The 25,990-nt window shown below is 53.6% G+C and overlaps 3 protein-coding genes across 5 annotated transcripts in view; 2 read left to right on the forward strand and 1 right to left on the reverse strand.

Annotated features, from left to right (window-relative positions):
• SNX22 (sorting nexin 22) overlaps positions 1-188 on the forward strand; it is a 192,650-nt gene extending 192,462 nt beyond the window's left edge. For all 3 annotated transcript variants that reach the window (XM_079317963.1, XM_079317964.1, XM_079317962.1), the window contains exon 6: positions 145-188. In XM_079317963.1, coding sequence (XP_079174089.1) covers positions 145-173 — 29 coding nt within the window. In that variant the 3' untranslated portion in view covers positions 174-188. The remainder of the gene's footprint in view (positions 1-144) is intronic.
• Positions 1-10,590, forward strand: part of ZNF609 (zinc finger protein 609) — a 63,143-nt gene extending 52,553 nt beyond the window's left edge. The window contains exons 4-10 of the mRNA XM_079317914.1: positions 3,504-3,591; positions 3,932-6,290; positions 6,719-7,085; positions 7,243-7,418; positions 7,915-8,131; positions 8,251-8,329; positions 8,446-10,590. Of these exons, the coding sequence (XP_079174040.1) occupies positions 3,504-3,591; positions 3,932-6,290; positions 6,719-7,085; positions 7,243-7,418; positions 7,915-8,131; positions 8,251-8,324 (3,281 nt within the window). The 3' untranslated portion in view covers positions 8,325-8,329; positions 8,446-10,590. The remainder of the gene's footprint in view (positions 1-3,503; positions 3,592-3,931; positions 6,291-6,718; positions 7,086-7,242; positions 7,419-7,914; positions 8,132-8,250; positions 8,330-8,445) is intronic.
• A 1,426-nt stretch (positions 10,591-12,016) lies between these two features.
• OAZ2 (ornithine decarboxylase antizyme 2) lies at positions 12,017-23,928 on the reverse strand. The gene is given in 6 exon segments (XM_079317912.1): positions 12,017-12,756; positions 14,507-14,592; positions 16,369-16,544; positions 20,914-20,994; positions 20,996-21,071; positions 23,779-23,928. Coding segments are annotated over 6 exon segments (573 nt in total). The 5' UTR covers positions 23,799-23,928; the 3' UTR covers positions 12,017-12,622.
• Between the last annotated feature and the right edge of the window lie 2,062 nt (positions 23,929-25,990).

Below are 25,990 nucleotides of genomic sequence, written 5' to 3' on the forward strand. Positions count from 1 at the left end.
GTGATACCAGGTTCATGGAGGGGGATGGAGGAGACCTGGCAGCTCCTGAGGCAGCAGAGAGAGCAATGCTTCCACTGTGACCAGATCAGTTAATAGTTCCTGGGGATCAGAATTACACAACAGCACTAGGGGAGCTCCCAGGACAGCTGCTCCCCATGAAAACATCTGGATAAAACACATCCCTGTGCATGCCAGGCTCAGCAAAGGGATGGTGTCACCAGCATGGCTGCAGGAGAGCATGAGGAACAGTGTTCACTGCCAACTAGATCAGACCTTGGGCCAACACCAACCTGGACTGGTAGAGGAGAAGATGGGAGGGTAAGAGCAAAGACTTCTCAAATACAATGGATAGTGGTTTAGACTCTTCTCTCCCAGCTCCTGTGGGAACTCTGAATGCATCTCATAAGGTCTCATGGACTTACACACCTCAAACATCTCTTACAGAGGTTTTTTCTTCTTCCAGTCCCTGTCTTTGCCTCCTCCATCTCAGGTGGTGTGGCTGGAGCACTTGCTGGTGAAGATGAAGGCAAACAAGTGATTGAGCCCCTCAGCTGTGGGCTGCCCCTGCTGCAGGTTTCCTTCATGTGTTTGAGTTTCTCCCTGTTAATCCATCAGATCTCCTGGCATTTCCACTTGACTTCTCTTTGTTGGGATACCTTGCTCCTGAATACAGGGATGATCCTTGGATGTCAGCTAGCTTCCTTGGGTCCCACTTCCCTCCAGCCCTCCATCCCATGGCACTCTGTCAAACAGGTCTCTGAAGGGACCAAAGTCATCTCTCCTGGAGTCCAGGGCAGTGATGTTTCTGTGTGCTGCAGTCCCTGCAGAGCAGCTGGATGGCCAGGGACAGTCATGTACCATCTGAGCATCCATCCCTGCATGGTGTGATGGGATCATCCTGTCTCCCTCTTGCCCTGCTGAGGAAACTGTGTTCATGTTTCCTGTCAAGGTTTGATAGAGGGGACTTCCCTGTGAGAAGATACAAGGAGCTTCCCCCGTGTTGGACAAGGTGAGCTAAGGCTGAGTCTGTCAGGGCATCCTGGAAGTGATACAGGTAGAGGAGGAATTCATGGAGATGTTCTTGGTTGGGCTTGGGGGATTCCCCATTACAATGGCTCCTGGTGCCCACAGCAGCCTTGTTCTCCATCCCACATTTTTACTAGGATTTTCTCATATGCTGCCTTCCTGAATGGCAACTTTGCACCATCACCAGCCCTTAATTTTTCCAGCCAGGATACAACTCAGATGTGAGCACTTAGTTAGCAAGATGCTGAGTGGTTTGCACTGAGATTTGGGTGGTATCAGTTCCTTAAGAGCTTCAAAGATGTCACCTTCCCATGAAATCAGGTGGGATGGGAGTTACCCAAGCAGGATTCCTTCTGTTCAAGAGCATCTGCATTCTTGGGGATGCAAAAGCATTACTTGCTCACTGCTGCCCTTGTCATGCCTGTGCCTGCTCATCATCCTGCCGTGGGAGGGGGACACAGTGGGTGAATAAAGCTGCTTAGGATCTATCCTGGGGTTTAAATTGTCCTGGGTTATTGTTGGAGGATTAGGAGGGGATTTGGAATGATTGGTTGCAGCGGGTTAAATATATGCTGGTGTGTGTTGGAGGTCTGGTGTTCCAACAGGGAAGGAGAGATGGTACCAGCTCGTTTTTGCCCCATCCTCTTTCATCTCTCTCTTGTGACTGTGGTGGTCAGGAGGAAAACTGCCAGCACCTTCTTTCTAATATCACACATTGGCCCCAGGATGCACAAGAGACTCCAGTGGTTTGCCATACAATTAACTTCCAGCAGCTCACATGGCCTTCTCTGCCTTCAGAGGGATTAACTGGTGGGGAGAGCAGAAGGACCAGGTGGGATGGGGCCTGGGTTAATGCTGCTTGTTTCTTAGGTCCTTGAGCAGCTCCTGGAGGATCCCACAGCAGCTCCCCAGAGGTGCCCTGGGAATGGTAGGGCTGGGTTGGGATGCAGGATGCAGCCAGGAGTTTCTTTGTGTTTTAAGGAAAGGGAGACAGGCTCCTGCCTGCCAGAAACTGCTGCATTAGGAAGAAGAGAAGACCACATTCCACATGGCCTCTTTGGGATGCCTGAAACCAGCATCCCACTGTTCCCATTGAGCTTTCTGTGCATGAGGCTGTGAGTTCCAGCATCACATCCTGGCCATGTCTTTGTTAAGGCAGGTCTCCAGCACCTTCCTCTGAAGGGAGAGCCCAGCATCTCTTGCTCACTGGGATGATCTCGTTGTGGCTCTTGGCCCTGTGCTGGCACCATGTCTTCCCATGATGTGCTGGCAACATTTTCCAGGGGGAAAAGGAGAAAGAGAAGGTCTGCATTTCATCTCTCTTTCTGAAGGAGCCCCACGTGTTGGGCCTTGGCTCCATGTATTATCCATGCTGAAGCCTGCAGCTGGCTGCTGGCATAGCACCACGGGGGATGTGGGCTGAGATTTATAAACATACTTGAGGCGCAGCTGCTCCGGGCTCCCTCGGCTCCATTCATCTCCCAGGGCCGTATATCTTGCTGCACTCATCAACCCTTGCAAATGCATTACTGACTTTTACCTTGCTTGCATAAATGTGCCTGGCACTGCAGACTCTGCTCCAGTTGTGTGGAAATCAGAGAGATCTGTGGCAAGGAGGAGACCCTACAATGCAGAGAGATGCTGTGGAAGACCTCTCTGCCTCCCAGAAGAGGTGCTGAGGATCCTCAGCCTCAGCATGGGTGTGAGCCAGGCAGTTCCTCTTCTGAATTAGTGTGGAAAAGCTGAAAATGCAATGTTTTGTGAATGCCCAGTGACTTTGCTCCATGATGGGAGGATGTGGCCCCATGGATGGTTCTCCAGATGGAAACACAGGGCAGAGGAATGCCCTTGGAGGTGCTGAAGCAAAATGGCCTAGAGCAATGGTGGGTTATTCTGCCAGGATTGTGTTTTCCTGCCAGGGACAGTTGCCTGAGAAGGAATGCTGGGCTCAGTTTGCCATCTAGTGGCAGTAGCAGCTTTTTCCAGAGGGTCATGAGGTTCATGGCCATGCTGGTTTGTAGCCCTGCTGGGGGTTTGCAGCTCCACTTTGGGATCCACAGCCTTGCTAGGGGCTTTCTGCGTTTTCCCCATTGGCTTCCCAGCTCTTTCTCCCTGGAGATCATGTTCTCTACCCTACCTGAGCAAACACAGAGCCAATGTGGATCTTCAGGTCTTCCCTGAAATCCCACAGCCCTTTGGGGGTCACTGTGTTTTAACATCCCATGAAAATAGGGAACAGGAAGAAGGGTTAGGTGAGGCATGCCAAGGGAAGGGATAAGCTGGGAGTCTCCAACTTCCATCTTGGTGTCCCTCTAGCCCTGGGTGGAATGTCTCACCTCTTCTATGAGTCCACGACCCCTTGTCCACCTTTCTTCAACCCTAGATCTAAGTTCTTCATGCTGCCTGTCTCAAGGGGCAGGTTCCTGGCACCGTGGATCACACCTGGCCCCATCTGATCCTTTTCCCTCACCTTGCAGGAATGCTGGTGGTCAATGTCACCTGGAGGAACAAGACGTACGTGGGGACGCTGCTGGACTGCACGCAGCATGACTGGGCACCTCCCCGGTAAGTGGGTGGGGGCTCTGTTGGACTCCTGGCACCAAGGGCAGATCTGGCCCTCTGTGGCCCCCACAGCACTGGACACACTGCCTTGTGGGGTTGGCATCTCCTCCTTGCCCAACCCAACTGCTCCCATGCCCTACAGTAACACATCCCTTGTCCTGGGGACTGGAGATGGTTCAGCACATCCCAGGAGACCTCTCTGGTTTCTCTTTATCAGTCAGTAGAGGGAGAAGTCTATGGACTGGTGGTGAGGGGAGTAAGGGGGTCTCCACTGTGCCTTGGGGACAGCAGAGCCCAGCAGAGCCATCTCTCTGTTAAAAGCCCTGTGTCCTCCTCGCTGCAGGTTCTGTGACTCTCCCACCAGTGACCTGGAGATGCGCAACGGCCGGGGAAGGGGCAAGCGCATGCGGCCCAACAGCAACACCCCGGTCAACGAGACGGCCGCAGCCTCGGACAGCAAGGGCACCAGCAGCAGCAGCAAGACCCGGGCAGGAGCCAACAGCAAGGGGCGCCGGGGCAGCCAGAACTCCTCGGACCACCGCACCCCGCCCGGCGGCACCAGCGAGGACGTGAAGGCCAGCCCCTCCTCCGTCACCAAGCGCAAGAGCAAACCTCTCTCCGACATGGATCTGAACTCCAGCTCGGAGGACTCCAAGGGCAGCAAGCGCATCCGCACAAACTCCATGGGCTCGGCCGCGGTGCCGCCTGCCACGGTCAAGGTGGAGCCGGCTGTCCTGGAGCGCAACTGCCCTTCTCCCATCCTCATCGACTGCCCCCACCCCAACTGCAACAAGAAGTACAAGCATATCAACGGGCTGAAGTATCACCAGGCCCACGCACACACGGATGACGACAGCAAGCTGGAGGCGGATGTGGACAGTGAATATGGCGAGGAGCCCTCCCTGCATGCAGATGTCGGGAGCTGCAACGGTGCTGCCGGGACACAGAAGGGCTCCCTCTCACCCGCTCGCTCGGCCACCCCCAAGGTGCGTTTGATGGAGCCACACAGCCCCTCCCCATCCAACAAGTTCAGTGCTAAGGTCTCTTGCAAGAAGAAGGTGGGTGGTGGGGAAGGGGACACAGACCTGGGTGCTCTGTCCAATGATGGCTCTGAGGATGGTCCCTTGGTGGCCGATGAGACGAGTAATGATGACTTTGACTCTCTGGAGAAGCGATGCATTGATAAGGACAAGTCAAAGAAGGCCTCTGGTGCTAAACAGGAGAAGATTCCTTCCAAAAGCTTGAAGTCTGCCAGACCCATTGCACCAGCTATCCCCCCGCAGCCGATTTACACCTTCCAGACGGCCACGCTCACCACAGCCAGCCCCGGCTCCTCCGCTGGCCTCGCCACAACCGTGGTCCAGACCATGCCCAACAGCCCCCAGCTCAAACCCATCCAGCCCAAGCCAACAGTGATGGGAGAGCCCTTCACTGTCAACCCTGCCCTCACCCCTTCCAAGGAGAAGAAGAAGAAAGACAAGAAGAAGAAAGAGCCCAAAGAGGTGGAAAACCCTTTGACTCCTGGCAAAGCCTGCAGAGCGGAGGAAGGTAAGAGCCCTTTCCGAGGGGAATCCAGTGAGCTGGGGATGAAAGGTGAGGGGCTGCTGAACGGTTCATCTGACCCCCACCAGAGCCGGCTCGCCAGCATCAAGGCTGAGGCAGATAAAATCTACAGCTTCACTGACAATGCACCCAGTCCCTCCATTGGCGGGGCCAGCAGGCTGGAGAACACCAATCCAGCCCAGGCCCTGACCCCTCTGCACGTTGTCACCCAGAATGGGGCAGAGGCCAGCTCAGTGAAGACCAACAGCCCTGCATACTCAGACATCTCCGATGCTGGGGAGGATGGGGAGGGCAAGCTGGAGAGTGTGAAGGCAAAGGATCCAGAGCAGCTGGTCAAGGAAGGCGCCAAAAAAGCTCTTTTCCCACCACAACCACAGAGCAAAGAGTCTCCCTTCTACCAAGGCTTTGAAACCTACTATTCCCCTGGCTACCCCCAGGCTAGCCCAGGACCCCTGAACCCTGGCGGGCAGTCTGCAGCTGAGACACAGACCTTGAAGCTGAAGAAAGACGAGGAGCAGGAGAACCCGGAAGTGAAAGTGAAGAGTGAAGGCTGTGAGGAGAAGAAGGCAGAGCTCAGCAGTGGCTCCAGCCAGCAGCCCTCGGTCATCCAGCAGCGCCCCAACATGTACATGCAGTCCCTCTACTACAACCAGTACGCCTACGTGCCGCCCTACGGCTACAGCGAGCAGGGCTACCACACCCACCTGCTGAGCACCAACTCTGCCTACCGCCAGCAGTACGAGGAGCAGCAGAAACAGCGGCAGAGCCTGGAGCAGCAGCAGCAGCGAGGGCTGGAGAAGAAGGCGGAGCTGGGCTTGAAAGAGAGAGAGGTGGCACTCAAAGAGGAGTGGAAGCAGAAGCCACCCATGCCCCCAACACTGACCAAAGCCCCGAGCCTCACGGACCTTGTCAAGTCAGGCCTGAGCAAGCCCAAGGAGCAGGGAGGTCCTGATATGGCCAAATCTGTCATCATCCCTAAACTGGAGGACTCATCTAAACTGTCCAGCAGCCAGGTGGCCGAGGGGCTCAAGGTGAAGCTGAGTGAGGCTGGTCACCTAGGGAAGGAGACGGCTGAGACGAAGGCTGGCTCCGAGTGTGGCCGGCAAGCAGAGGTGGACCCTGTTCTCTGGTACAGACAGGTAATGCCCTGCCCTGTCTGCCATCCCAGCCTTGCTCCAAGAGAAAGCCACTCACCAGGCTTTGCTGGGGCCATCACCTCAGAGAACACATGTTGTCCTCTGCTTGTGGTGGGACTCCATGAGATTCCCTTGGGGACAGAAAAAGGGTGGGACTGTGAGGCCATGGTCATGCTAAGGAGAGCCCAGGGAAGGGGAGTGAGGTTTCCTGGTCTCCTCCAAACCCAGCCTGGATTTGGGAAGGGTGGGGCTGTGGGGAAACAGCTGCTCTGGTGATTGGCTTTTTTTGCGGGAAGCAGAGGCCACAGATGGGCCGAGGAGAGCCCAGGGAAGGGGAGTGGGGTTTGCCAGTTTCCTCCAAAGGCAGGCTGGTTTTGGGACAGGCAGGACCAGGGGGAGGCAGCTGTTCTGATGGCTGGCTGTTCTTGCAGGAAGCTGAGCCCCGGATGTGGACCTATGTGTACCCGGCCAAGTATTCGGACATCAAGACAGAGGATGAGCGATGGAAAGAGGAGAGGGACCGAAAGTTGAAGGAAGAAAGAAACCGAAGCAAAGAAGCCTCGTCCAAGGAGGAGGGGAAGGAGAGCAGCAGCTCCGAGTGCAAGTTGACCCCCAGCGAGGAGGCTCGCATGGTGGGGAAGGAGCCCAGGCCCAGTGTGCACGTCCCTGTGTCCTCACCCCTCACACAGCATCAGTCCTACATCCCGTACATGCACGGCTACTCCTACAGCCAGTCGTACGACCCCAACCACCCCAGCTACCGTGCCATGCCCACCGTCATGATGCAGAACTACCCAGGTAGGGAGCCGGGGGCTTCAGGGGGTGTCTGTGCCCAGCTGTCCCTGCTCTCAGGGTGAGGGATGGCTGTGGGACATCCTCGCACACATACAGAGCCTCATGCTCCCACTGTGCTGCCTGAATCCCCCTGGTGCCCTGACTGCTGTTCTTCCCACAGGATCATACCTACCCTCCAGCTATTCCTTCTCTCCGTATGGGAGCAAAGCGTCCGGCAGTGATGACAGTGACAAGTCCCGAGCCAGCCCCAGCGTGAGTTGTAAATCCAGCTCAGAGTCCAAGGCCCTGGACATCCTGCAGCAGCATGCCAGCCACTACAAGAGCAAATCACCCACGGTGAGGGTCAGCAGGGCACTGGCTTTGCCCAGCACTGAGGGATACTCTCTTGAATCCTGTGAGGTGGGAGCAGCTCTGCTTGCCATGTGGTTTTGCTATTTCTTGCTGCTGTGGGAGACATGCAGCCATGGATTCCAACATTACAAATATTTTGGAATGGACCAGCCAAACCTGTGCCCCAGTGCTGGGGCTTCTCCAGGCCCTGCAGCAACCAGGTGACGCTTGTCCTCAGCCCTGGAGCTGGCAGGTGGGATGTGGGGGCCGTCTCCATCCTGTGGCTCCTCCTGAGCTGAGCTGGGAGACAGAGCTTGGAAACAGTGAAGAAAGAGTTGTCCTCAAATGGGCCCTGTGTCCTCCACATGGCTTTTGGCCATCCCATCCCACTTCCCATCAGCATCATGGGAACCTTTTGGGCAAAGGCAGAGGGAATGTCCTGATACGTGCCCTAGGGTCACTGTTCATGTCCCTCAGCATGTGTGTGCTTTCTCCTCTCCAGATTAGTGAGAAGACGTCTCAGGAGCGGGAGCGCAGTGGCTGTGGGGTGGTGGGGGGCGGTGGGAACTGCAGCAGCGTCGGGGCAGCGGCTGCCGGGGAGAGGAGCAGCGACCGGCCCCGCACGTCGCCCTCCCAGCGCCTGCTCTCCACGCACCACCACCACCACCACCTCGGCTACTCGCTGCTGCCAGCACAGTACAACCTGCCCTATGCAACAGGTGAGAGTGGGGCTGGGCTGGGGGGAGCCTGTACCCACCCTTGGGCCACGGGGCCCTCACACTGTCCCCAAGCTGCCCAGCCCTGTCCACCAGCTGCTGACACCTCTTCTCCCCACCAGGTCTCTCCTCCACAGCCATCGTTGCCAGCCAGCAAGGCTCTGCTCCCTCCCTGTACCCACCGCCCCGGAGGTGAGAACGGTAAGGCTCTGCTCCTGCCGCACCCCACTGGGCGCTCACGGGATGCCCTCCAGGCTTTAGGGTTTGCCCATGGCCTTGGGGCTCGTGGGAGCTGACTTGCCCTTGGGTCGTGGCAGGATGTGACACACCGGGATGCCTGGGCTGTACAAGACATGTGACTGGCTCACATGGAGAAGCGCTGGAGACTCCTTTAGACATCAGTTGAATGGTGTTAATTGTACTGCTTGATGTTCCTGCCATGATCCGAGGCAGACTCTGTCTTCTCCCCTGGTCGGACACACACTGACTCCACACTGACTCTTTGGTGAGTGGGTGAGCTGGTACCTGCAGATATATTTATTCTACTGAGCACCAGCACTCAGGGTGGAGGTGACTCACCTGCTATGAAGAGGAAACAGAAGCACTGAGGTTTCTCGATGAATTTGGGACCCTGCCGTGTCTCTGTGAGCTGCTGCTTCACGACAGGACTGGGGGCAGGAGGGGGCTTGGAACATAGGGCCGAGCCTGCTGTGTGGCCACGGTTTCAGGAAAGGAAGGAAGGACTGGCTCACAGAGCTCTGGTGGTGTTGGGGGGCTGGTGTGAGCCAAGCAGGTGGGTGGCAGCTGTGGGGCTCTCCCAGTCCCTCATCTGGTCCTGCACCCCACAGCACCCACAACTACAGAGTGGGTGGGATCTGCCAGCGTGTGGCCCCCAGAGTGGTGCTGGGGAGGCTCTTAGCCTCAGCAGAGCAGCCTCTACCATTGGGGGGCTGGGGCTCCATGGGGCTGGGGGCAGCAGGGTGCACAGAGCTGGGGGCTGCGTCTGTCACCCCACAGGCCGTGCACAGTCCAGACCTGCCTGAAGCTCCTGCCTGTGGCTTTTGCTTTGGTTTCTGAGCTGCAACTCTGCAAATCCCAGCCTTTCCTGTGCCCCCCAAACTCTGGGGCAGCACATCCTGCTGTGGGGGGCTGTGTCTCCCGTTTTCATCCACCTTTTGCTTTTAGGGCAGCTTCCCCAGGCTGCAGGCAGGGCGCAGCAAGAAACAAGCACACTTAGGTTCTGCGAGAGGCACGTGGGGCCGTGCCGGTCCCCATTCCAGCCTCGTGCCAGGGCTGGGGGCTCCAGGTCCTGGAGGAAGATGGTCCCCGCTCCTGGCTGCTCCCCAGCTCTGAGGACAGGGGCTTTCTGGTCCTCTGCCCCCAGCCCCAGAGTGGCTGTCTCCAGGCCGACACTCTACCTCGGCCCTGCAGTGGCCGGGCCGTCCCTGCTCTCCCCCGGCTCTCACTGCCTGGCTGGGGGACATGGGGGCCATCAGTCTCAGTTGTGCGTGTCCGTGTTCCACCCGGCCTCGAGGGCCGCTGTACGGGGATGCTCTGCCTGCTGGGCTCTGTACATACTGTAAAAAGCAATTGTTTGAAAGCTGTTGTTTTGGGTTTTGTTTTCTTTCCCCGTTTCTTCCCCATCCCACTGTACCCAGTTGGAAAGGAGGCACTGGCTGCTCTGGGCCCCGGTTCAGGTGCCGGCAGCACGGTGCTCTCAGCCTGCTCTTGTTGTTTGACTCATTTTTCTTCCCCTGTATGTTGTGTTTGGAAGGAGACGGGGCCGTGTGGCCCGGCACACTCCGCAGGGACGGGGGGTTGGTGGCCCCACCCACGCCCGTCACAGAGCCACACGCAGCCACGGGACGGGGACTGGCGGGGTAGGGGTGCCTTGCAGAGCCCCACATCCCACCCCTGGAGGAGTGTCCCACTGGCTGTTCCTACCTCCAGCCTTGGCCAGCCCCGCACAGCCAGGCCCCAGCACGGCCAGGGCCCACAGCGGCTCCAGCAGCGCAGAGGAAGTGCCTGGGGGGGTCGGGGGTGTCACAGGCTTTGCTGGCAGTCACAGGGGGCTGGGGGGCTGCTCTCCACCTTCCCAGCTGGGTCCCAGATGAGTCTCCCTTTAGGTGTTAAATGAAACAACAGTTTATGCAGAATAGGTTTGAGGTTTGACATTTCAGCATTTCCCGGGTTCTCTGGGCCAGCTGTTGCCCACGGGGCCACCCCCAGCCCTGGTGTCAGACCGTTGGTGTTTATAGCTCGTTTCCATTGGCGTTGCTGTGTTGGGTTTCATTTCAGTCTTCCTGACTCTGCCCTTCTGTAAAGTGTACATTATTAACGAGTTCCTTGTTTTTTTTATATATATATATATATAAATATATATATATACAAACTGTACTCTTCTTGCCTTTGTACATTTAGGCAAGGAGGGAGAATAAATCTTTTTAAGAGACAATCACAAACCTGTGAGGGTTGCTTTTTCTTCCTGTTCCCCCAAGTCTGGTCCTTTATCCCCAAAACCTGTGGCCAGTTATTTTGGGGGATGGGAGAGGGGGTTTCCCCATCTTGGGTATTTGAGAAGGCTTCTGCCCTGTGCTCCTGGATCCACCTCTGCCCCAGCTTCCATGGCTGCTGCAGCTAAACTCAGACCTGCTAACTGGAGGCAGAACCCCCCAGGCTTGAACCCCTGGGCACCAAAGCCCTACACCATGGCCCAAGGGTAGAGGAGATATTGGATGCACAGGGTGGTCACAAGGCAGGATTTGGCCCCTCCAGCTTTGCCATGGAGGAGGATACACCCAGGGACATCAGAGGCACCTTCCAGATTTTCCAGAGGGTGTTTTGGAAGGCATCTGGTGATGTGAGAAATCCAGATTTGCCCTCCTTTACTTGAGGCAGGGCAGGAGAGGATTTGAAATCAGAGAAGTACATGCAGTGGCACAGCCTTGTATCTCCAGCACAACGAACTTGGATCAGCCTCACTCCAGCTCCTACACTGACCAGAATCCTACACTTTACCAATTTTACCAGTAAGAAAGAGCAAAGTGGTTTCTATCCCATCAGCTGGGATGTGCCAGCCTGGGGCACCATGGGCTGGCAGCTGGCTGCTGGCACATGCAGGGACACCCAGGAGGAACCTGCCAGTCTCAGGGCAGAGTAGGGGCAGCTCCAGCTACAAGGAGGGATATAACTGCACCTTTCTCAAGCCAGGAGCACCCATTCCTGAGGGCTCCTCTTTCAGAAGACAACCCATTTGATTTTAAACTGGTAAGAGGATCTAATGCCCTGCTGGAGGGAGCAGAGCTCCTTTCCCTCTTGGTTTTATGGAGGTGGAGGAGGGCAAAAGAGACCCAAATTTCTTCACATGCACTCATATCACAGCCCCACCTCTCCCAAACCAAACACTCACCATGATGGATATGGAATGACTCAGGTCCAGCTTCCAACAGAATCTTGTGAAAGGGCAAAAGCTCAACAGAACAATCCCATCACAAGGAGCCAGGCCTGGAAGAGCTGAGGATGGCCCTGGAGCACATCCCCCTTCCCTGGAGCTCTGTCAGACAGAGCCAGCCAGGATACAAGTACAGGTACAGGGCTGGACTGAGCCATGACCTACTGCCAGCACTATGGCCCCTTCCTGGAAAAGCCTGGGGAGAGCACCCAGCACCTGCCCCCACACAACCCTTTGGTTTGGATACAGCCACTGGTGGCATCTCAAGCCTTGAGCTCATCCCTGTAGGAAGGTGAGAAGGAACAGAGGTGAGGGCTTGGGGTGTTTCCAGATCCATCCTGGGGTGGAGGGTAAAGGCAGGAGCTCTTCTTGACTCTTTGCACCATCATGGTGCAGGTCAGGAAACTGCTCCTCCCAAATAAACAGCCCCAGGTGTGTGAAGTTCATCTGAATGCCCCTTTTATTGAATGCTGTGATAGTGTAGTGGAAACATGGAACAGGCTTAAGACTGCATAAAACAAAAGCTGGAAGAGCAAGAAGTTTCAGAAAAAAAGGTTAGGCCAGTTAAACCAGCACTGGAGTGGAGATGCACGGGGAGTTTAATGTAGTGTTAAAGGATAAACTTGAGTGTCTCCTGCATGTGCCCCACACCAAGCCAGGCTGTTTTTAAGGTCATGAGTGGGAAATGAATGGGTCATGTCCCAGCTGAGCCCACGCTGGGCAGGCAGGAGGCACCAGTGGGGGTTCGGAGGAGTCCCGAAGGTGGTACCGACCTCGGGGCTCCCACACCATGCAGCTGCATGGGAAGAGCTCCTATGCCAGTTCATAAACATCTTCCTTTTCCTAGTGATGATTACATGTGTGATAGATAGTTCTCTAGGCAACATGTTTCAATGAGAGTCAACTCTGGGGGTACACAGCCCAATCTAACAATGAGAAATGCGCCTGCAGTCCAACAGAAGCTCTGCTTCCCTCTCCTCAGGAAAGGAGGTGGTTCTCTCCTCTCCACAGCATGTCAGGCTCCCTGGAGTTCCCTTGTGCAGCTATTCTTCGTCGGAGGAAGAGCTCTGCTCCAGGGGGTACACCATGAACATCACGTCTGGCCGCGACGGCACCGCGGGATGGCCGGGCCGCACGATCTCAAAGCCCAAGAAGCTGAATGTCTTCAGGAGTGGAGCTACCAAAGAGAAGGAGATCTGTTACTACCAGGAGTGACCCTCTTCACCTCTCCCTTCAGCCATCAACGTGTGGGACAATATGTGGGAAATGCATGGCACACCCCATGAGTGCATCCAGAGCTTCCTATGCAGGGAAGCACAGCTCTCTCCAACAGGGATTTCAGTCTCCTCCTGTGCTCATCACAGATGCTCCTAAGTGTGAAGGGATTTCAGCTGTGCAACTGAGCAGCTTTGTCCATGCTTCTCATGCAATTCTGTGAGATACAGCAATGGTTGGTTGTCTGCCTGCACCAGCTGCACATCCCTGCTTTCCACGATGCACGTGGCCATGCCATAGGTTTTGTCCTGCCCCAACACCTTTGAGCACAGAGAGGAGACAGCAGTGAAGACAAAGCTGCTTTGGGACAAGGCAGACATTTGCTGTCTCCACAAGGAGGTGCTGGAGCTCAGTGGAAACTCCAGACAGCTCTGCACAGGTCAGAGTGAGATCCTGGGAAAGCCACTTTGGGTTACATGTGGGAATTCAGAGTGGGGTCAGCCCAGACAGATACAGTTCTGTGGCACCATGTCACTGAAGCTGCCCTGTGACACTCTGGTGCAGTGTCCCATCCCTATGGCACCCTCAGGCAATCAGCTTCAGGACACACTCAGTGTGCAGACCATGCAGAGGAGCCCCTGAAGATATTTTCTGGCAGCACTGAATTTCAGCTGCATAAACAATGACCTGGATCCACTCCAGAACTCCTACCAACAAGCCCTGGCAATGGCTGTCCTCTGTCCCCAGCCTCCATGGAGGCCACCTACGAAACCAGTGCTAGTGGTGACATAACAGGACTTGATTTGGAAATTATTCCAGGCATGGTAATGAGGGATGATGACATCTTCCTGGGCTCAGCTCTGCTTTAGCTTTTAGCTCTGCCTTTCATTTCAGAGAAGCTGGGACAGCTCACAAAGCTGTGGAGTAAAATTAGCATTGGGGCTGGAATTACTCGCTAGGATACAGCCTGACTCGGGTGGGATTTAGAGAGACATGTTCCCAGCCTGGTACATCCCCCAGCCCCCTGGGCTGTAATCCCTCACCCAGCTGGTCTATCTTTAGATCCTAATGCAGCCCCCAAAGCCATAAGCATCTCCAGCCATGGCCAGGATTACCTGTAAGCCTGCAAAGGACAGAAGTGCCAGGAGATCTTTAGAAAGCTGATGAATTTCAGGGCAACAGGCTGTAAGTGCTTGTTTTGCATTTCATAACTCCTCCCTAGTTTCACCTTCCGTGTCACAGCAGCCTGGTGCCAAAAAGACTCCACTGCTCACCAGAAGGGGAATATTAACTGACACTAGGTGAGAAAATTGCCTCAAATCATTTAGGAGCAGCTTTTTGCACCAGAGTATTTAATGGCAGGGCAGCAAAGGAGATGAATGGAATCCTGTGGAATCCCACATTGGTATGGGCTGGAAGGGACCTTAAAGCTCACTGAGTTCCACCCCACTGCCATGGGCTGGAGCAACTTCCACTAGATTAGGCTGCTCCAAGCCCTATCTGGCAGATCTGGAGAAACCACAACACTTCCTTACCGTTACCCTCCAAAAAGGGCTTATTTCCTCTACACAAAACTATTCCCATAATAATTATGCACAACAATCCTTGCACTAGGAGGGTCCTGTGAGTTTTGCCCTGGGATTAGTTCTTTACAGCTTCAGCAGCACCGTGTGGGATGTCAGGAGCAATCCCGAGCGTGGGCCAGCCCTCACCTCGATCTTCTCTGCTTTTTCTGAAGCAGATGAAGACATAGTTGACTTTCATTTTTTCTTCAGCAAACTCCAGCAGTGCTGACAACCTGCCAAGGAGGGGTAAGACAAAAGGACATCAGCTCTGGGAAGTCCTGTCCTGAGGAAGCCTCTGAGCATTATCAACTGTTTGGATGTTTTCAGACACAAAGATTGTTTACAGTCCTCTTCCAGCAAACAATGGGTGCTGAAACAATGGGCTTCCTGCCCTGCAGATTCAAGAGCTGTCCTTGCTCTGAGCCAGGGTAAGTTCCTGTCCTCACAGCCACAAACACCCTCCCCACCCACGGTGCTTTGAGACTGAAGCCTTCATAGGCAGGAAGCAGAGTATCACAGCTGCTCCCGGGCCAGGCTGCATTCCCTGGCAATGCACATGGGGGATCTGGGAGTTCTGTACTTTTTGGAAAGGAAAACTGCCCAGAACCAAGCTCATGGCAGGCAGAAAAGGAGAACAGACCATCTCCAGAGAACGTGTGTGCAAGCCAAGCCATTTCCTGAGTGCACTGGCTTGATGGCACAGCTGCTACTCCCTGAATCCTTGCTTCCTGCCTTTCCAGCTGGATTATTTTTGCCACCTCTTGATAGAAGTGGTGCTGCAGTAACCCCTCTGCAAGCCTCCAGGGTGGCACACCAATCAACTGCTATCACTTGCAACCACTGGCGCTGACAGAGCAGTGACAAACAGCCTTCACTCCACATCTCAGTAACCAGCTGGCAGCACAGAGCAGGAGATTAAATTTGCAAGGGTTCTGTTAATATGTTAATGAACTACTTTAATTATGGCCTCTGGCCTCTCCTCGGCTGTTTCACCCAGCTAAAAATAACCTGACAAAATTGCACTTTTAAGTCACAATGACACTGGCAAATAAATCCCCTCCCAGAAGGACCCATTCCAGGGAGAGCTCAGAGATTTATGAGCCAACTGGAGAAACTACAGAAACATTTATCTGGATTCAGAATCAAATGAGACAAGTGTGAGACAGTAACAACACTGCCACTTCCTGAAGGTGCCCAGCGATGGGTTTTTCCTTAATTAGCTGTTGTCACTAAGGGATGAAACCTATTTGGGGATTCAGGAGGAGCTGACTGCTCTAGAGAGGAATCTAGCAAAGCCACATCTACACTGCAGTGGAGACCTCTGGCACAGCACTTGGCAGGAAGGAGCTGCTCTGGAAACTGCGTTTACACAAACTTCCCATAGCAGAGCTGTCTGGACAAAACATGACTGGATTCTGCCAAGAGAAAAATTAGAGCTCCTGGCAGAGCCTGGTGCCAGTGTGGCAGTGCTCCAAGAGCAGACCCACCTACTGATGAGGAAAGCATCAATAGGATGGAGGGGTTTTTAGTTCCTGAAAGAGAGGAAAATCACCAAGATAAGCTTAATAAAATAGCAGAGAAAATCTCGTTGGCTTTCTATACTTAAGTATGCAAAGATTTCCTTTACTCATTTATTGCTTGTTTTTTTAGTGTTGGGACTCAAAAAATGATAACTCATCTGGAATATCACTGAGGAAAAATATTCCTATGGGGGACTCCACAGACCAGGGAGCAGAATGTGCACAAACCACACACAGAGCTGCACAGCCCATTTCCCCTGCACACAGCACAGAACCCCAGGGTGGTTTCATTTGGTTGGGACCTTAAAACTCATCTCATTCCAACTCCTGCCATGGGCAGGGACACTTGCCACTAGATCATGTTGCTCCAAGCCCCATTCAACCTGGCTGGAACACTTCCAGGGATGGGGTGTTGACCCACCATCACCTATATAAGCCTAGTCCTGCCCCCCAGGAGCCATGGCTGCCCCTTTGGGATCCAGAACTTACCCCTCTTTGCTTCCATCAGCTAATAATCCATCAGGGATTTCCACAAAGAGGCTCTGGTTTGAGAGCACTGCGTCCCAGGAGGAGGTCTTCACCTCTGTGACCTTGTACTGGAAGTGCACAATGTGAGGCTTCCCTTCATGCACTGGGACATCTTGGCTAACAGTGATCTTCTCATCCTGAGAAAATGAAAAATGTAAAGTCCTGAACAGCCAGGGACAACTGGAGAAAGCAAATGCAAATAAATGGTCTTAAGGCTTTACTGAGAAGAGGATTAGGCTTTTCCCTTCCCCTTTTGCTGGCTCAGTGACACATCACACAGTTCTCAGCCCTCAGAGTGAATTCTTGTTAAATGTTTTCCTGTTAAAGGAATGCAGTTTTATATATTAATATTAAATTTATAAGTAGAAGACTCCACTCCCTCACTGCAGGCTCCCCAACACAGAGCTTCTGCTGCAGCCCAATCAGTTTCGGTGCCTCCCCCATTCCCAACACAACCTTTCTGTTCCAGGAGTGACCACAAATTGCTTTCCCAGATTTTACAACCAATGGTTTGCCTCCTGCTGTAAGGGAAGAAAACAGAGTGCAGGGAAATTCCAGAGCAGATCTAAAGCTCGTGAGAGGGTCTTCTCTAGAGCCCACAAACACACACATCCCTCCCCAGTCCTGCCCCATGAGGATGCCAAGCATGCAGATTGCTTGAGATCAGCTCAGCAGTTCCTAGAAAACAATTCTGTGGTTAAAGCTCCATTCCTTCAGACAATTCCTGCAGGCACTTGGCTTGCCCAGTAATGATTTCCATGTTTCAGTGGAATGAGCCCCAGTGAATGAAGCAGAGCCCTGAGTTAAGGCTGTTACTGCAGCAAAGCTGAACTGTCCCCGTGCTTGGTGAGAGCTCCTGTGTCCCTGTCCCTCACACTCACAGGCACCTGCACAGCTTTGAAGGGCAGAAGTAAAACAGATACCCAAAGTCCTGAGAGCACCTGGAGAGCCATGTGTCACTCCCTTCACAGCAGGTGGGTGGGCAGTGGTTTGCTCCACTGGATCATTGGGTGAGCAGCTGTCCAGCCTCCAGATATTTTATATTTTAACAGGGCAATTAATTCACCAACTCCTTTCAAGTTCCTCAAGCCACTGTCCCAATGCTTTAATTCCTATTACCTCCTGTCTTAAAACATTCACACTGGTGACAAAGTAATACCATGTGCAAATTGGGAGTGGCTTGGCATCTGAAAGCCAAGCAGAGGAAGCTGCCTTTCATTGAAAGCCCACAAAACTGAGCTGAAAAACAAGTTTACACTTCACCAGAATAAATATCCTGTAGGAAACAACTTTATTCATCAAGTTTGAAGGAAGTCTGAATGCACCAAGAAATGCACTGAGAGCTGCTCCAGTGAGGTCAAGCTCTGGTTGTGATGGAGCCAGGAGAGAGAGGCAGAGCTGAATAATACAGAAGTTCTTAACAGAAACACATCCAATGGTCTTATGTGCATCTCATTCAGGAGTGACTTTACAGGACCCTTCACAGTTATTACAGTGCAGAAAGTGTTTCTGTTCCAGAAAACATCCTTCCCTCCAGAAAAGCTCACAGATCATGCTTTTCCCATGCTCACAAACTAAAGCTGGGTGAGCAAGGTAAGGAAAGCAGGCTGGGATTTACACATGGGAGGTGTCCCTTTGAGTGGGAGGACCAGCACTGCCATAGGAAGGGAAAAGCATTCTGAGCTTTTGGTTCAGAACTTCCTTGTCAGCAGAAGTTTGATGTCCAGTGCTCGAAACCCAGTGAGGTTGTTCCACTGAAACCTCTCCTGTGGCAGCAGGACCACAGGGATTAGCAGAACCAGTTCCCCCAGTTCAGTGGGAATTACATTTACACTGCCTGGCTGGGGCAGCTGACACTTTATTTCTAGGCATCCAAACAGAGATGCCAGGGAAGGGAAAGGCTCTGTGGGCTGCTCCTGTGAAGCAGCAAGAGCAGCCCAAAATTCTGTGAAAGCTGCTCAAAGCAAAATCCTGTTTGCACAACAAGCACTCAAGTTTCAGTTTGCCCTGGAAAAATGCCCACACAAAAGCCCCCTGCCATGCTCCTGTGGGCAAAACTCCCTGCCACCAGACTGAATTCCACACAGCTGCCCAAACCCTGGCTCCCTGACCCTCCAGCTCCATTTCAGCAACACAAAGCCACAAGGACCAACTTCCACTTGGTTCCATTTCATTGAGCACAAGATTTTCCAGCCCTGCTGTGCTTCTCAGATGTCCCAGGAAGGATGGGGGGAGGCCCTGGTGTGTTAGCAGGGTCAGAAGGAAGGATGTTATGGTCCACCCCAGCCAAGAGGCTGGAGAAAGCTGGGGAAGCACCTGCTGCTGGCATGTGCTACACCTGCAGCCTCCTGCCCTGTCTGCCAGCCAGGGCACATCTCAGCTGGCAGCAGCCACTCTGGTCACTGTGTTATTCCCAGCTCCAGCAAAGCTCCCTGGGTGGAAGGCTGAGCTTTAAGTCTCTTAACACAAAAATGACAACCCTTACAGAAAGCCCATATTTACAGCAGTGCTGCATGCACTGGCAGAGGCAGGTGTGTTCAGAAAGGTCATGCCTTGGACTGGAACAGCTGATACAGCTGGAAAAAGGGCTTAAGCTTTCAGATCCAGATGCCTTTCGAGGTCATGCTGGTGGCTGCTGGCTGAAAAGTTCAGCTGCTGTAACGACAGCACTGCCAGACTGAGCAGGTGACTGAGGGGGCAGACACAACTCTGGAACCACTCCAAGGCCTGACACACCTCAAATCCTGGAGGCAGTTCTGGACTCCTCATTCCAAGACAGATATTGAGGGCTGGAGCATGTCCAGAGAAGAGAACAGAGGTGGGGAAGGGTCTGGAGCACAAGACTCATGAGGAGCAGCTGGGGGGGCTCAGCCTGGAGAAAAGAAGGTTCATGGGGGATCTTCTTGCTTTCTACAACTCCTTGACAGGAGGGTGCAGGCAGGTGGGAATCACACTCTGCTCCCAGGGAACAAGGGATGGGATCAGAGTAAAGTACCTCAACCATTTCCAGGCCAGAGGAGGTTGGATATTAGGGAAAGTGTTTTCACTGAAAGGACTGCCCAGCCCTGGCAGAGGTTGCCCAGAGAAATGGTGAATGGAGTCACCATCACTGGAGGGGTTTAAAAACCCTGTGGATTTGGCACCTGGGGACATGGGTTAGTGCTGAACATGGACAGTGCTGGTGGAACAGCTGGACTCAATGTCCTTACAGGGTTTTTCCAACCTAAACTATTCCATGATTTTTTGTTACAGAAGGGGCTGATTTTCTGAGAGATTCTTCTAGTTTTGTCAAGCAATAAATCCATGAGGAATTCCATCCTGGGAATGCAGCTCTCTGAATGACATCCCCTCTGCCAAAATCTGTGCAAGTTCAGGCCTGTACTGGAATCAAACACTCCAAAGTCTACAAATCATGATTCCTTCCACCTTCCTCCTCCACACTGAGCCCATTTGCTGCCTCTGGGACTTGCCTGGTGCACACACAAGGCTTGGCAATACTGGCTGGCAGGAATTCCAGCTGCAGGGTCCCATTTCCCACCCAGAGGGGATTCACTACTTGTCCAGAGCCATCTTGAAGCTATTTTTATATCTTCTTTCTGTGACAGGAAGCCCACTGTGCTGCTTCTCTGCAGTTTGTACCTCCCAAACATCTGTGACAATTCACCTCAAAGGGACCTTACCACTGGAGATTTAAGAGGTTGACATTTTGCAAGGGAAGCAAATGAGTAAAGTGCTGAAAACTCACCAAAGGAAACTGAAAACAACCATGAGGTCTGTGATCCTCTCAGTCTCCAAGAGAAGACTCTGGGAGCTGTGGCCCAAAAGGGTCTGTATCTTTTCATCAGGTAATGTTTGTGTGTCGCACACAGGTTAATTAAAAATCAGGTCTAGCACCTATGGCAACACCCCTGGCTCAACAGACAAATCTGCAAAGTGAGCATAAATTCAATCTGCCTCATCTAAATGGAGGAGCAGCCCTTGTCCCAGAAAGGAGACAGATGTGACCAGGTCACACAAATGCCAGTTACTCTGCAGGAAGGAGCAGCAAGGTCTCCTCATCTGAAAGAAAAGGTCCCATGGAGTGAAGAGGAACATAAAATGAGACAGCTGCAAGACTGCAGCCAGAAACCCTTCCTGATCTTGTCCTGCCTGTGCTCATGTTCTAGAAACAGTCCTGTCTGGGAGCTGGATGGCTGCCTCTCCCATCTGCACCTTGGTTCAGGCAGCTCCCAGGCCCTTTCACATTTGATAATGCAGGCTCTGTGTAAAATAGCCTCTGCAGACAGGCTAGTGAATGATCTGCTGCACAATGGTCTTTCATTTCTTAACAAACAGGTGATATTTAAGCAGGAGAGACCTATCTGCAGCTCAGTCCCTGAAAAATTACCTGTTCTCCCACTTACTATCTTGGAGTTTGTTGCATTTATTCCCAGCAGACTGTGAAAGGAACTGAAGAGAGTTGTAACACAGGTACAGGTCAATGTTTAGAAGTAAAATCTTTCTCACCTTATATATCAGAGCTGAAAGAGAAGGATCCCTGCCACCCCCTCGCCCACCGGGGATCTTCGACAGTGGGTGAGGGGCATCAGGAGCACCACAGAGGCCCTGGAACAATGTGCCTGCAGCACTGCAGCTGGGGACAGTTACTCAAGGGTAAAATACTACTGCAAGAGAAGAGAGAGAACACATGTTATAATAGCAGGGATCACGTTCAGGAGGCTCCAGCTTTGAAACCCCAAATCATTCATATCCTTGCTGCTCCGCAGCACCCAGATGTCAGCTCTGAAACCACCCACTGCCCCAGTGGCACCAGAACCCAGCAGGGTTTGTCAGGAGTGGAGGAGGGGCTAGAGCCAGGAACCCAGAGAGTGCTGAGCAACCTCATGCTAATAAGAGAGGCCTGGAAGGCTGCCAGGAACAGATGGCTGGGAACACATGACCAGACCAGCACACATTTTCTAGAGACAAATACCTACAAGTAGATCAACAGGGCCCAGGAAGAGGAGGTTTAAGTTTCACATTTTCAAACCCAGAAGTGAAAGGGTTGGCTCTTCAACCAATGCTCTACAACATCCATGGCAACACTTTCACACCCAGATGAAGCACCATGCAAGCATCCTCCACACCAACCCTAAAAATTACAAATTCACCCCTCAGAGCAGATTTGAATAACAAGAAAACACATTTGCCTTGCAGTTTCCAAGTCTGTTTGGGAGTCCTACACACAGTCTTCCACAATTGCTTTGGACACAGGCTTTAATACCTGCTCCAGCTTTTAAGAAGCTCATCAAAGTATTTTACTGCTGGAGCCTTGGTTCCTCTCTCAGCACCACAAAAGCTCTGGTTTGGGCCAGGGGAGGCCTTAGAACCCATCCAGTTCCACCCCCTGCCACAGGCAAGAACACCTTCCACTACACCAGGTTGCTCCAAGCCCCATCCAACCTGGCCTTGTAACTTGCCTGTGCCAGTTGCAAACAAACTACTAAAATTTGGCATTTCTGAGTGCCAAAAACTCACAAATGCACAAAGTAGAATTCACCACAGATCCCTGCTTACCACCTACCACCAAAACCATCTTTCAACAGGAAACTAATATTCTTCCTCTACATATTCATTGCCTCCCCCAGGTCTGCTAGACGGGTCTCTGGGGCAGCATTCCCACGTGCTAGAGCAGGCAGCTCTTGGAGAAAAGGCAGTTTAAATACACCAGGAGATGTCTGGTGGCAAAGCAGCGTGTTCTGTGCTCCCTGGTGTGCCTGGGGCTATCAATGGGCCAGTGTGTGTTCAGTAGTAGTGGATGTTGAGAGGATGACAAAGCACTTTGTGCTGTCCCCACCCCCGAAAGCTGTTGGCAGCTTTGTTATTCCCTTCCCTCCTCCCTCTACCCTCCAGCCAACAATGTACTATTGATAGCTCTTTCCAACTTGCGGCCAAGGAATCGAGAAACTGGATAATGAAGTGGAGTTGTGGGGGAAAAAAAAAAATTGAAACAGAGAGGCAGTTTTCACGAAAAACAGCCAAAGACACTTCCCGGTTTCACTTCCTCTGGCACATGCAGAAATCAAAACATCACCCCCTTCAGCTGCTGCCTGCACATCCCTGGCCCAAATCTGCACACCTCCACTACTCCCCACCAAAATCAGGGTCCCTGCACACCACCACTATCCCCCCAAGGATCAGAGCAAGGAGAGCAGCACCCTCAGAGAGGAGAGTGCGTGTGGGGCACAGATTAAAAGGGCTTTTGCTTTCTCCAGCTGTGCTTCAGCTCCCTGGGAACAAATTCACGCCAACACCCAACAATGCCTGATCCCTCCATCCATCCTTGGCAAACGGTGTCTCTCCCTGAGCCTGTTTATAGCTAAAAAGTTACGCTTGTGCTCCCTTCTGACGTCTGTCCTCCTAGGAGGAGTTGCTTTCCTGCAGCTTGGTTAAAATTCAGACGCATTTAGATCACCGAGGCCTTTCCGTGGAGAAACTCCTCAGCAGAAGCTGCTGATCTGTGCCCTGCCTGAAAGGGGAGCTGGAAATGGATGTTCCGCCTTTATCCCGCGGGTGTAATTTTAACTCACTAAGCTCCCGGCGCTGCCAAGCCCGTGCCCTGTCCCTGCTGAGGGCAAAGGGCGGCTCCAGAAGCCCATCATCACTGCTCCCAGGCACACACAAGCCAGGCTGAGACCACCAGCAGCACATCGGGGGCTGGAATCGACACACTGCCTCGTGTTTCGGGGGTTTGCTTAGTTCTGAACACTTAGACCAGACGGAAGGATCCACAGAGCTCCCTGACTTTGAAGAAATGACTGCTTTGTTTGTTTTCCTTTCTGCCCCTTCCAGAACAGGCTCTGGAGATGCAGTTACACTAAACAACAATAATAATTACTACTATTGCTAGTCACATATCCAGGAGCCCGATTTGAGGAGTAAATTGTAGATAACCATGTGATGAACACAGCACAGCTCAAGCATCCCCCACACAGGCCACGGACAAGAACCGAAGCTGCTCGATATGCATCCCCTGGGCTCTTATCGGCGACAGAGGTGCAGAAAATGATACTCTGGGGACTCTAAACAAGGAAGCGACACATGAGATAAATCGGTCAGGTGAGAAAAATACACAAGTTCGTTCCTGCTGACACCCAGCCTGCCTGGAGAAACAGAGAGAGGTGCGGGGGGCGCGGGGAGGGAGCTCAGGCCCACTCCGGGGCTTCCTCCAGGGGGAAGCAACGCCTCCGTAGGAATTTTAAGCGGGGAAAGGCAGAGCGACCTCCTCACGTCCCGCGGCCTCCTCGCCGCCTCAGCGCCCGCCCGCGCCCCGGGCCCGCCCGCCGCCAACGCCGCCGCCGCGCCGAGGAGCGAGGGGAGCGCGCTGCACACCTGTCCTGGGTGTTTATCATGGTGCGCTCGCTGCGGTGCCGCTGGCGCTGGTGCCCGGCTGTGTCCCGGCCGTGTCCCGCCTCCGCTCCGCTCCGCTCGGCGCCGCGCTCCGACTGACCCCGCGGGCCCGCGCGCGGACACGCCCCCCGCGCCGCGCGCACCCGGCCCGGCCCCGCCCCGCGCCGCGCGGGCGGCCTGGGAACCTGCCGCCCAAAACAAAGGCGCGCGCCCGGCCGCGCCCCCGCCCGTGACGTCACCGAGCGGTGCGGGCGCGCGCCCCCTGCGTCTCTGAGGGGAGCGGGGAGCGCGCCTGAGGCTCCCGGTTCCGCTCATGGCCTGATTCTCCTCGGGTTCTCGGCTTTCCCCTGCTTCTCCCCTCGGGTTACCGGCTCTCCTGGGGCTCCCGTTTATTCCCAGGGCCCCGGTATTCCCCGCGGGCTTCTTCTTCTCTCCTCGGGCTCCCGTTTATCTCCTGGGTCCCGGTTCCCCCCTCAGGCTCCCGGTTCTCCCCCCACAGCCGTGTGGGGCAGGTCTCAGCCGGCAGCCTGGGCTGTGGGAAGCGACAAGTTGTTACAGTTGTTAATGTTTGTATGCCCACCCAGTTAGCTACAAGCTGTTAGTGCCTGTACGTTCATCCAGTTGATCCCAGTTGTTAATGTTGTATGTCTTTATAAATGCTCCTGTTGTCTGTTCTTTCCCTCCATTACTTACCCTGTATCCCTGACCCTTCCTGAGGGAAAGCACACCTGCTGCACCCAGAAAAACCTGCACATGGACTATATGCAAACGAGAGGCCTTTAGTGCAATTCAGACCTCCAATATAACAAACTGATGTATAATAAAAAGATGAAAAAGCAGGACTACAGGGAATCATATACCATCAACCAGAGCCGGATTTTGTCCTGTTGCACTTGGTCACTTACAGAGAGTCTGGTTTCCTGGCCCTATTTATTTCAGAGTAGAGGTAAGAAATTGGGAAGAGATTGCTGCCTGTGAGGGTGGTGAGGCCCTGGGAACCAGGCTGCCTGGAGAAGCTGTGGGTACCTCATGGATTGAAGAGTCCAAGGCCAGGTTGGACAGGGCTTGGAGCAACCTGGGATCGTGGAAGGTGTCCCTGCCCATGGCAGAGGGGTTGCAATTAGATGGGATATAAGGTCCCCTCCAACCCAAACCATCCCAACATGATGATTCTATATCCTGCTGAAGGTATGTTGCTGATGCATAAAATACAACAGGCTCATAACCCAGATAAATAGGAGCTGGAGTAAAGAATGAGCAAACACATGGATAACAGAATGTGGAGCTGCCCATGAGAGGGCTCTGCAAGGGCTTTTGGTGAGCCGTGTATCCATAAGGGAAGTCACACAGCCAAAGATGAGGCTCCTGGAGAAGCAGGCAGATGGAAGAACCTGTGGGGTCCAGTCCTGCAAGAGAGCTCGGTGTGTGCTGAGCCTTCAGTGAGGTCAGGGACTGAGCAGCCTCTGGATGAGGAGCTCTGGAGTCCCTATGGATGCCAGCCCCCAGGGCTGGAGGCTGCAGAACCTCACACTGGTCTCACCCCTGGGCTGGCAGAGGCAGCTTCTGAGTGCCAGGGCAGCCTCCTGAGTGACACATGCAGCAGCCTGGGGTGTGACGCCCCAGCAGGCTCGGGGCTCTGGGCTCCAACAGGCAGCCCTGGGCTGGGGCTTCCCAGTTCCCAGTGCAATGCTGCTGCTCCTCGCTCGGCAGGAAGGGACCAGATGTTCTGCAGAAAGCTGGACATCAGCCAGGGCTCAAGTTCAAACACAGCCCATTAAATGGCCTTTCCCCCCTTCCTTCGCACTTCCAGCCCTGCTTGTAGCCCTGATTCTATTTATAATGCCCAGGAAAAATGAACTGAGACTTTCCCACAGTGCTGGCTTCTCAGGCGATTGTTGTTTGGGAAGCTGGAATGTACATAGTATTATTTTTGCATCTCCCTGGGAAGGGTTTTTTATTTTTTATTGCATGTCACTCTGTGTCCCCATCTGTGCTGAGGAGGAGAGAGTGTGTGAAACACAGGGTGCCTGGTGCTGCTTACAGCTCTCCAGTGCTTTGCCACTGCTGGTTTAGGGGGCTGTGCCCGTGAGCCCCTTTTGGGGAGGGTGCTGGGTGCAGTGAGAGGTGTCCTACAAGCCATAAGGGTGGAGGCCAAAGAAGAGCATTTCCCTCAAGAAATAGCCCCTGCCTCAGT

Source organism: Erithacus rubecula, assembly GCF_903797595.1.
Source record: "Erithacus rubecula genome assembly, chromosome: 14".
Lineage (NCBI taxonomy): Eukaryota > Metazoa > Chordata > Aves > Passeriformes > Muscicapidae > Erithacus > Erithacus rubecula.